This window comes from Cheilinus undulatus, linkage group 16 (assembly GCF_018320785.1).
Source record: "Cheilinus undulatus linkage group 16, ASM1832078v1, whole genome shotgun sequence".
Lineage (NCBI taxonomy): Eukaryota > Metazoa > Chordata > Actinopteri > Labriformes > Labridae > Cheilinus > Cheilinus undulatus.
In genome coordinates this window covers 10835446-10847659 of record NC_054880.1, presented here as the reverse complement: position 1 = coordinate 10847659, position 12214 = coordinate 10835446, and the positions used below count along the sequence as shown (strand labels likewise).

The window sequence follows — 12214 nt, the reverse complement described above, 5'->3', positions numbered from 1 at the left end:
GAGGTGCATGGCCCTTTAAACTGAGATTTTACAAACACACACTTGAGAAATCTTCAAAGACAGATCAGGGCTCTCCTGTGTTTTAAGGGAAAAACTTGTGACTCTGTTATGAGGGATAAGGGGGCCCTTATAAATGAGGGGTAGAGTTAGGCTAGAGATGTAATTATTCAGATACCGTAAACAGATTTTACAGCAAAGCAGAAACCTGGCCTATATTTTGTGCAGCACAGTGAACAGAGAAAGTTACATAATATGTAGCTTCCAGGTGTGAGTGCATGTGTTTGAACCAGCGAGAGGCTGTTGTTGCTGGGAAGAGAATGTACTTCTCCTTCAGTAAGCAAAACCAGCTCCATGTCCCGCAGCAGATCTGTTGAGGAGGCTAAATATCCCAGAGCAGGTGCTGTGAAAAGTGCTGAGGAGAGGAAGAGGTGAGGGAGTCTGGTATTTATAGACCCATCAGACGGCTCAGCTTAATTAATTACCAGCTTTTCCACAGAGAATTGTCTCAGAAAGGTTTTTTTTTTATTGAAAATGGGTTGTGCAAAAACAAAAGTTATGACTCATGATGAGTTTCTTCACTGAGGGTACATGCTTGCTACAAGACTTGCCGACTAATTAGGCACCAAAGCTGGGATCATAGTCGAGTCTTTCTGTATTACGGTGCTGCAGAAACCCCTGGAGAAAAGAAGTGCTGAGGCGTACAATGGCCAAATAAAGGGGAGCTCGGCTGGAGGAGGATGAAACAGTGCCTCCATTTTTGTTAGGGTGCTGTCATGAGCTTTTAAAACAGTAAGATTATAATGGTAGTCCACGTTTGGGGTTGAATTAAAGTGTTTAAAACATAAAACATCATTGTCAGAAGTTTCAAACTGTAGGGTTACCATGTTTAACACCTTAAAATTAAAATCAAATCAAACAGATGTACAAGCCTTTATTCCAAAAATGTTGGGACGCTGTGTAAAATAAAACAGAATACAGTGAAATATAAATCCTTTTGAACCTATATTCAACGAAATACAGCACAAATACAGTTTTCAGTACAAACACATTCTGAATTTCACTCCTGCAGGGCATTCCAAAAAAGTCGGGACAAGGGGCAATAAAAGACTTGTAAAACTTGTTGTGGAATACTCATAAACACCTGGAACAGTCAACAGGTAAGTGGGGTTATTAGTAACAGGTGATAGTACTATGATTGAGTGTACGGGAGCACTCCGTAAAGACCAGATTAGTTACAGAAACCAATGGCATGAGGTGTAGGCAGAAGGACCATCCAGATTGTTATCAATACAAAGCTCAAAGCCAGCATCTGTGATCATGTGAGGTGTATTAGTGCCCAGGGTATGGGTAACTTACACATCTGTTAAAGGACCATTAACCCTCTGAGACCAATGTTATATAGGACAAGAAGAGAAAGAGATTATTTAAAGTAAAAAAAAATAAACCATTAATCAAAAGTCACTTTTATTCATCTTGCAGCCTGCCATTGTGCCATTCTAATGATGCTATCCATGCCTTCATAGCCCTTATGCAGGCTTTTCTAGCAAGCCTGGAATTTCAGTGACTCTCTTGGGTCTTTAACAATAAAATCCAAATGAGTAACTCTGACATTGAACGTCTTTTTAGCCATTTTTAATCTATTTTTTTCTGCCACAAGCTTAGCATAAGCCACCATATTGTTTTTCTACAATGGTTGCCACATGGGCTGTTCTGTAGTCATGTCATGTTTTGCTAATTTCTAACTAGGTAGATAATGCAGGAGATGAATATGTTACAGTGGAGAGAGGGAGAGAAAGAGAGCCTGTCGGGCCATCTGCAGACAGGAACTGCTTTGAGAAATGGCCCAAATAGAGCCGATAAAACAAGCACAATGACTTTTTTGGAGATATGTGAATATTTTGAAAACCTTTAGTTACAAAATGATTATTTTTCACTTTTTCATCCCCAAGACATATGGGAACAAGTTTGTGCAGAAGAAAGTCTTAATAGTTGTTGTGAACTGTGCGTTATACCTAAAAATCTTTGAGTTAAATTTTCTGTTTGATTTTATTTTGTCTTTATAGTCCCATAACTTTTTCTTTTAATTCAAGTGACTTTCCTGCATCACACAGAGTTTTAAATCCCAGTTTGTCCTGAAAAAAGGACGTTTAGAGTTTGACTCTGCACCACAGGGTTGATGTTGTACAAGTTTTTACAAAAAAAAAAGTCCAGGCGAGTCAAATGGATAAAATAGCTTAGGGCTCAGAGGGTTACTACTGAGAGGTACATACAGGTTTTGAAGCAACAAATCCTGTCTGCCTCCATCCAGATGACATCTTTTTTTTAGAGATGTCCCTGCTTATTTTAGCAAGACAATGCCTAGCCACATTCTGCATGGGTTACAACAGCGTGGCTTCACGGTAAGAGTGCAGGTACAAGACCGGCAACTGAAACCCCACATAGTTTGGCAACTGAACATGTACAGTCAAGAGCCTGGAGAGAGAGGTCATCGCCAAGGTCAAGCTCAACAGCATTTCTTTTGTCGGGCTTTGTCACATCTTGTGGTACACCTAGTGACCCCCAGTGGTTTTCGGGCCCTTTGGACATTCATAATGCAACCATGGGCAACCCTGCTATCCACTAGGATGGTACCCTAGGCCGTGCTTATTGCATGAAAACCCCTTATTTTTCCATCAGATTTTTTTCCCACTGGTAACATGCAAAGACATCCGGAGCACTCCCAAGGTTGTGCCAGTACTCCAATATTTGCCCCAAACATAAAAGCTCTGCACAGAATTGCACATTAAACAAGGATGGGGGAGAAGTCCACTGTCAATATTTCAACTGTCTTCAGTCCGAAGACAGTTGAGGAATTTTGTTCGAAGAAAATGTGATGTTAGACACTGGTAAATATGCTTCTGTCCCAACTTTCTTGGAATGCGTTGCAGGCATCAAGTCCACAATGTGTGTATATTTAAAAAAAAAAAAGGAATATAGTTTAACCATTTGAACATTAGATGTCTTGCCTTTCTGCTTTATTTATTTAAATATAGGCTGAAAATGATTTCCAAATCAATGCCTTGTTTTTATTCACAACATCCCAACTTTTTTTGAATTGGACTTCGATTTTCTTTCAGTTCTCCAGGGTTTATAAGTCTCAATCTTGGAGCATGCATGCACCCTTTAGAGCTGAAAACACACACCAATACTTGAATCCAAAATGTACTGCAGTGATACATTAAACAAGCCTGACTACATGTGTCACGTGTGGCGACAGAAGTTACAATATGGCTGCTCCTCGGTTACTTTGATAGTAACTGGCGGTCCGTCCAAACGTGTGGCAAGATGCTATGAAGTGTCTCCACCAAAATGATTGGTAACACAGCAGATAGAACTGTCTCATGTACAAGATAACAGATTGCACAGCGTTTTATGTTCAACAACAATCAACAATGAGGGAGCCGCTCTCAAGGGGAGCAGAGCTGAAACAGACTTCCTTAACACAACAACCAAAAACATCGTTCAACTCAGTGTTTGAATTTGTAATATCTGAGCTTTCAATAATGGACGAGTCTGTGTTCAGATCCTAGACCCCAAAAAAGAATTTATAATCAATAATGAGTCATAAAACCTTGATTACAGACACAATTTACTTTTACTATGTAATGAGACATTTCAAATGTGATGGATCAAGACTTTCAGAGAGAGTATGAGTCTTTTTTTTGTAAATCGTAGCATCTACCCACTCGAAATATATAGAAGTTTTCACAATCGTTAGATTCCCTTTTCAGATCTGTTCTTACATATACAATTAGAGCGTATTTAAGTGCATCCTGCCCTAAAGAACCTGTAAATATATATTATCATGTTATATTTTTGACTTTTCTAACATTCCTTTTACTGCAAAATGACTCCAGTCACAAAAACTGAATCATTTAAATACTGCATGTGTACAATAAGTGGTTTTGATGTGACAAGACAACCCTGTCAGCAAAGCCTGGGCCAAGGTAGTACTGAAACACGATGCAAATTTTTTTGCTTTCTTTAACCAGCTCTAATCTGCATCTCAAAGGAGGATTCCTCCCCTGTTTAACCTCAAAACCAAGGGTGAAGGTAATTAAAGTATCTCAAAATAAACTCAAAGCTCCTGTGAGGAACTTTTTCCATGTGTCAATTTTGGCGCCCCATGTGGATGAGGTAGTGCCTCTAATCTCTTTACTAATCATGTTATGTACAGTAAAATCCAGAAAATAAGATGCAATTTTAAAGCCTGGTGATTGTAAATACGGCTGACATCATCACACACTGCATGCAACCTGCAACAGCTTTCCACCTTCATAGGTAACAATCCATTAATTTCCTGTAGTTGTGCATATACTTTAGTGTATTAACCATACTGAGTGCTGGTTTCATTGAAGTGGATGTGGGCAGTGTGACTGTTGATCTGCGCTTGTCACCTTTTTCTGTTTTCATATCTTTCAGTCACATGACAGGTATGGAGACCTGGAGGGTAAAAAATAGCTTTAAACATTGGCAGCTACCATTGACCACTGTGCTGAGCTACAGCACCAGGCAAATAAATCCTCCATCCCTTCAAAATGACACATTTACATCACCTAATACTGCAGATAAATAGCATTTATCTCTGCGGGCCACTCGTTCATCTGAGACATCTCAGAAAGGAAATACACGCTAAAACTTACAAAATAAAGTCAGATTAAACGTCTGTTTAGGGTTAGGGTTAAGGTAACGGTGAGGCAACAAAAAGCTAAGAGTTAAAACCCTGACCTGCAAAACTACCGACAAAACACTGAATAAAGCTAAGCTAACGGTCTGCATGCAGGAATAAGAACATTCCAACGCAGCAAGCGTAGTTTACGTAGCTCCGTATGCTGCATAAACTACATAGCTAATGCAGCTAAATCAAGGCCCACAAAGCAGCTACAGAAGCTATGTCTTTTATGTAGCTAAGTTAGCTTTAGCTGCTGGCTTGAGCTCACGTTGCTAAAACTAACTTAGCTATAGCTAAAAGAGCTACATAGCTATGTAGCTAAGTTAAGCTGTGTCTGCTACCTAGATATGTTATCTTTGTAGCTACATTAGCTTTAGCTACAATTGCTAAAGCTCACATTGCTAAAGCTAACTTAGCTACCTTGGCTTATGTAGTAACATTAGTTACGTAGCCAATGTCATAAATGTTACTAAAGAAGCTAAAAAGCTAAAGCGAGTGGTGTAACTACTTCAAAAACAGGTTTAAACATAGTTTAATCCTAGATTAACCCTCTAACATTTTCCTCTATTTTATTTATAAAATGTTGCTTGTTTTGTAACATTTTTCAGTGTAGTTTTTCATGATTTAACTGTCAGACTTTGTTTATGAATGAAGTTGAATCAAAGGAGAAAAATGTCCATCAGAAATGTACGTTCTGCAGATTCTCTCTCCAAAGGTGGACTGGTGTGTTTAAGAAAGGACTAGACTTTTTAAATATGACTCAGTGGACTCCTTCTCACAGACAAATCCAAAAAGGGGCACACAAGTCACTCTATGCAATTTCATAAGGAGCAAAGGACTTAAATTTCAATGCGCACTGTGTCTTCTTCATTTGACCCTGATGAGTCAAAAACGTTGGTCCTTTGTACCTTTAAAATTGCAGAAAGTGACTTTGGTGCTCCAGTTTCGGATAAATGCATGTTTATGTCAATTTGGAACCTTTTATAGCACCAGGACCCCAATTATATCACTAAAATCATAACAGTTCCAGCCAGACCTTAATTTAATGTTTTCATACAAGTGTATCTACAGTAGAGTAGAATCCTTCTGACAGATTTAAGAATTTACGATATGTTTGGGTAAACAACCATGCTGTGTGGTGAGTGACGGGCAAGAAATTACTAATTGTGAAAGGACAGGGAGTGCTAATAGGTTAACTTGGCTTGTGGTACCTCTTTGTACCAGCTTTTCCTCCTAATAGGCAATAATAGATTCATTTCCTGCAGTTGTTTATATACTTTTAAGTGAATAAACCTTCTTGAGCTCTGGTTCCATGGTAAAACTCCACAATCAAAGTCAAACATAGAGGTGGATGTAGGCAGTGTGACTCCTAGGTGTTCAGTCGGTACTTTTCACCTTTGACTGTACTCATATCTTTCAGCCACATGACTGGCACAGAAGCCTGGAGGGCAAAAAGAGCTTAGAATAGTGGCAGCTACCATTGGCCACTACGCTGAGCTACAGCACCAGGAAATTAGATCCTTCTGTGTGTAGAAATATAACCTTGTCTTCTCTTCTTATTGGTTAGAGCATCTGGTTGAACAATGACTTCCTTCCGTTCAACAAATCAAAAATTTAAATATTGCTGGGTACTGAGACGTCCAAACCTGCTGTGTACAGCAGTAAGAAGCTGTTCTAACTTGCCAGGGATTATTTAATGAGTGTGATGGCACATGAAGGCTATGAATACATAGACTGCAACCTATGGTATATACTGGTGCGTCTTATAATCTGGATTTTACTGTACATGTGTAAGTAGTATTGTCCTGATAATTCCTCATCTGACACCTGTTGCTACACTAGTTTCCCACATATGGTTTTATAGACATGTTTCATCTTTCTGCTGATAGTGCTGTTTGCTTTTGTGGCTCGTAAAGAAGCATCAATGTTGATTTACTGTCCAGTCATACCCAGCTATGAACTCTTCACAGGAGCTTTAATAAGGCAGTTATGTTCCAGCAACATGGTGTAAAACATGCATCTTCATTCTCAATGTGTTTGCAAGTATTCTGCAAAAACATTTACTCTGAAAGAGGCTGCAATTAATCTAGTCTCCAGCTCACCAGTAGTTAGACTTGCAACTTTTACATTGCATGAAAAAAAAGAAGACTGGGGAATTTGAGATTTAATTTACTCTGGTTTTACTTTCATAATCTTTTTAATCAGCTGCTTATTAGGTTGCTGCAAACTTCTTGCAAAAAGTATCTGTTGTCACAGTAAGTCCCATCAGCATGCAACACGAGGAAGCATCAATGACAAAATCCTCTTCCCATTACAGCATCCTTACAGCCAGTGAATGATGTAGTATGAAATGGCCCGGTGCAATGATTAAACTTCAGCGCCCATTTCTGTTTACCTTTTGGTCCCTTATAGTATAGCATCAAATGACTTCTAATAACAGTAGAAACATGTTAAAAACATAGTTAAATGTAGAGTTTTTTGTGAGAATTTAAGTGGACATTGTATCAAATTTTTGTGAAAATATTGGCGATCTTGCTTGGAAACTATTTGGGAATTTTATCAGGAATTATTTACAAGAACTTGGTTGAATTTTACTGAAACTTTCATTGAAAAGTTTTTAAATATTTGGGGAAATAATTCTCATATTAGAGTAGAAATTCCATTCATGCCTGGCAGATGCTGAGCATTCAAAAGATTTATTGTTGTTGTAAAGTTTGTTTTGAAGTCCCTGGATCACTGACAATCCCAATGGCAGTGTTGTTAACAATATCCCAGGCAGCATAAGACAGATCTCTATGGAGTAAATTGTGATCTGAAGTTCTTTTTTTGCCAATCTACAGATGGCTCCTGGTGTTTGTATCCCTTCCAGAACATTTTTATTTCAGGGGCAAAGAGCGATGTTTGTTCAGAGCTCTGATATGACAAACTGCTGAATCCATGATAATTTGTCTTTTTATGTCATCTTTGGCAATGGAAAACTTCACAGCTTTGCTATCAGTCCTCAATTTTGCTCTGGAAGTAAAAGGCAAACACTTCCTGTCAGCTTGTTGGCCAATCATGATTCTTCAGTTTCTTCTTCTATTGTTTTCTTGGCAGTAATGACCAATCAGGGCCAGCCAAAGGATCAACAAGATACAAGATAGTTATCTGTATGTTTGGAAAGGAAAGAAAAATAGTCCTCATTTTCCCAAATATTGAAAAGTTGACATTTATGCTCCTACAATGGGATTTACGCATTTATTTTTCTCTTCTGATATACGAGGCCTGTTTGAACTGGAATCAGATGTGAAAAGGCTTAGCCGCTGTTGATCTGGGTGAGACTTCTATACAATTCTACTCTTAAATTTCCTTCAGTTTCTTTCTTTAACTTGGTCTTTCAGGCCATATAACTTTTGATAATTCACCTTACAGCCTTGCAGAATGCATATCCTGATAATAAAGCTTAGCGTTATTTCAGGCATTATTTAGCGTTATTTCACGCAGCATCAGCTGATGGCCAGCTGATCCTAATTATCGCCTCCTAGCTGTCAAAGCCAATCACAGCTCTTTCCCTCAACACAGCAGTGTATTTAAATTTGACATACTTTTCATTAATCCCTGGTTGCATTAATACTGATGCATCACACTACTGCTGCTGGCAAAGCTTAACCTCCTCCACCCCAGCCACCTCCTTTATAGTATAAAGCTTGTTGCACCCTCAGAGCCTGGCTGAGAGTGTTCCTGAATGAAGTCCAGGTGGTCCTGAAAAAATAAATGTCTATAACTTGATTTTGCTCAAAAGGGTTGTGATGCGAAAGGCCTTTTTAAACACAGTTGGAGCGAAAAATAACTTGGGGTTCCAAGGGTTACGTCATAAAAAGAAACCAATATTTATGAAGACTACTTATCAGAAATAAAATAATAATGTTTGATCTTTCATGCATAGAGTTAGTTTTATTGTGTTACACTGTAGTACAAATCTGTTGCCCTCATATGTAGACATGGTTTTGGGGGGGGTTTAACTTATCAGGCTCTGCTTAGCTCTGATTTGTGGAAGAAATTAAAAGTGCACACCAAGCAAAATTTTGGGTTGGGTTCAGTTGCTCTGATTGGTCCATCATGAATGTGGTGTTGGTTTATCCAATCACCCTGTGAGTTTTCATGCTGTGTACAAGGGGAGCTCAATTCAGGATGCTCTGTGGACATGCTGCATGATGCTTGCACGCTGTTGGGACATACTGTTGAACAGATTGCAAGTAGGGAAGTCTCCTGATTCTCAGAAATGTAAAAATGGCAACTTTACTTATGCAGTTTTGCATGCTTAATGTTTCCAACAGCTAAATGTTGTTATCTGATGTTTCACTGCTTCTAAGAAAGTTCTGCAGTACACCAGAAGCAAAGATTTGGGATTTTGGCATTCAGTTCATCCTTCTTTTACTTCACAACCTCTTTTGAAATGTGTCATGTAGACCGTGTCTTTCCATCCAATCAGAACACAGAACATAAAATAATCCGGTACATAGCCTGAGCACATTCTGCAGGGCATGGAAAATGAATACATGTAATACAAGAGCTCCCACAAAAGCTGGTGAATATTTTGTCTTGTTGAATGCGACCCACATAGAAATATAAATATAAATACGAGTTATCCCCTTCCTCTGCACACAGTCATTTCGGCGCTCATTTAAGCCGCCCATTATGTAAATAAAGAGCAGAGACGTTATGTGTGGGAACGAGTGCCATGTGCACTGAAAAGCAAAGAGACCGAGAGAAAAAGAAGAAGAGAAAGTAAGCAGAGCTTTAAAGAGGAAAAAAGCGTCGAAGTAAAGAAAATCACATCTTTTTTACCCATTAAATGAGTCATTACCAACCCAACGTGGGGCTGTGTGAAACCCCCAAGGCTCCTGGTGCGTCTATTCCTCAGCGAGATCGACACCATTACACAACAGTAACAACAACAACAGCAACAACATCTACAACAACAACGAGAACAACAACTGTGCTATAGTGAGACGACGCCCAATATATAGATGATGCACATCATTAACACCACAGCCAGCCACACATTAGCACACACTGTTTATGGTCCTCAGTTTTTCAGAAACAAGGTGCAGCAGGAACCCCCGAGTCACTGTACACCGCAAAAAAAGTCGTTTCTGCATCAAACGGGAGCTCCATCATTGTAGGAAAAGACGCAGAGTTCATCTTTTCAAGTTTTCAAGCAGTTTGAGAGTCCAAGGCATGTCAGAAGAGCACAGAGGCAACATCCACAGAAGCTGTTTCAGAGTCTTGATTTACAGGAAGGCGGTCTTTGAATACTCTTGATTATCTGGATAGTGGTTATTGTGCTCTTGTAGGTTATGTTTCATAAGTTACAAACAATGTAGCCACTCCACACAATCACACACTTGCAAAGCTGAAGAAACAAGAAGCTAGCGGTAAGCGGCGTCGCATCACAGTTGCAGTATTTTTTTTCTGTTTTGTTACATTTGGCTGACACTGAATGAAATCTGTCTCAAGTAAACACAGTCACATATGCAGCCACAGTTCACTACTGCCATTATAATCAGCTTTACAACATGTTATTATTTATTTTCTTTTAGTATAAACTGATAGTTTGAGATGATGGAGGTGATGGCGTCTCCTGAATCGGGAGGGGTTCAGTTGATGGTAGTGATGCCTTCATTCACTGCCTCCCGCACCGTTCTTCCCTCTCCTGCGTCCTCAGACGTAAATGGCAGTCCGGGAAATGACGGATCCGTCTCTCTGAGACTCCATGTCGTCATCGAGGTACACATCGACTTCCTCTTCTCCGTGGCCTCTACGGACGTGATACGCAGGGGGGAGCATGTTCCCGCCTCCAAAGCGGTCATACCGCTCCTCTTCTTCCTCCATGCTGTCATCCAGGTCGAACTTTCTCCTCTCGGGCTCGTCTATGTCGCCGCTGAGGAGGATGTCGTGAGCAGAAGGGGGGTTACCGATGGTAGCATGGTGGAGATGGTGGTGGTGGAAGTCGTTTGCCTTTTCCGTAAGAGTCCCTGTGGCGTCGCAGCCCTCTCTGTACGTGTAAATGGGCCCGTTGTTGTTGGCGCCGGTCCCGTTCTTGCTGCTGTTGTTGGATGTCCCGCTGAAGAGCAGGCGAGCTTTGTTGCCGTAGTCTCCGCCGTTGCTGCCGCCACTTCCGGTCGCGATGGAGTCACCGCTGCTGGGGTAGCCGCGCCTCTGCTGCCGGCGACATCGGGTCAGGAGGACAGCGACGAGAGCGACTACCAAAAGCAGCGCCAGGAGGGATCCGATGATGGCGCCTGCCACGACGCCGGCGCTGGACGGATCCTCCAAGGCTTCTGCAGAGAGGGATGGAGGGGTTGGAAGAAGGGATGGAAAAAAATGGGTGGAGGAGAAGAAAAAAGGAAGTCTTGGAGGAGGTATTCACAGTTCTTCTGGTGTAAGTGTGCTGTAGTGAGAGTGTCGTCTTCTACGTGTGCTACAATCCTCTTACAAGTGTGTAGTAATGTTCTCCTCAGTGTAATCCCTTGGTGAGAGTGCAGTCAGTCACTGCTGGGATCAGGCTGAATGGGACTCATTCACTTTTTCCCAGAAGCTCGTTGCGCTGCATTTTGCAGACATTTCTCTCTATATAAAAGTCAGTCCAGCTGCTGGCACTTGATTTTCTGTCGCCCCGCCCCCCTCTGCCAGCTGGAGACAAGCCTTTACTACTGTAACGATCCTTTGTTCTACACTTCATGTTGGTGTGAGCCAAGTTTGCCTTTCCACTCTTGTTTCAGTCGGAGATTGAAACAACAATGAGAGATGGGTTAGCAGAAGACGCAGCAAAAAGCAGCTTGAGTTGTGCCTTGTGCTGTCTTTGCCACGGGTTAGAGGATCGGCCCGGCAGAGCCACAAAGACAGACACGGACAGAGACAGGACAGACAGACAGGCAGAGGGGTTATTTAAAGAGGTTCAGAAGAAATGAGCACACAGTCACGCCTTTGTGGAGCCACTTCCCCCCAACCCTTCCATTTTTACCCTAATTACACCCACTCCTCACCCTCCTTTTTCATCCTCCCATCCTCTCCTCCTGCTCCTCATGCTCCTCTTATCAGTCAGCCAGACAAACCACAGGGCAGAGCGATCGCCTGCTGTCAACCCAGGACCGAGTCCAGATCGCACTGATCGGCCTCGCACAAAGGTAAAAGGTTCACACTGCGGAGCACGACTCATGCCAGGACATTTTTAAGAGGATTCTCCACAGGGCTATGAGAGAGAAAAGAGGTCTGGGCTCAGATAATGTAGGATCTGTATGAGTGGATTCACGCTGGGAGGAAAGAGGAGACAAGGAAGTGTCGAAACTGGCAAGGACGAGTGTTGCGGAGCCGCACAAGGCCGGCTAATGTTCTCTCTCTCCTTTTGTGAATAGCATGCTGATTTTTCTTTTGGGGTGCAGCGAGGGCAGCGGAACGCAGAGCAGCAGGGAAATTTGAACCCTTTCCTGTTTTATGCAAATAACAAGCGAGGCTGTGCCA

At 41.3% G+C, this 12214-nt stretch overlaps 1 protein-coding gene across 2 annotated transcripts in view; it reads right to left on the bottom strand.

Annotated features, from left to right (window-relative positions):
- pvrl2l (PVR cell adhesion molecule related 2 like) overlaps positions 1–12214 on the bottom strand; it is a 579022-nt gene that overhangs the window by 219485 nt on the left and 347323 nt on the right. The window contains exon 7 of one of the 2 annotated variants that reach the window (XM_041809980.1): positions 513–11034. The exons of the other annotated variant lie outside the window; for it this stretch is intronic. Coding sequence (XP_041665914.1) covers positions 10415–11034 — 620 coding nt within the window. The 3' untranslated portion in view covers positions 513–10414. Of the gene's footprint in view, positions 1–512; positions 11035–12214 lie in introns of those variants that run through there. 2 annotated transcript variants of the gene reach the window in all.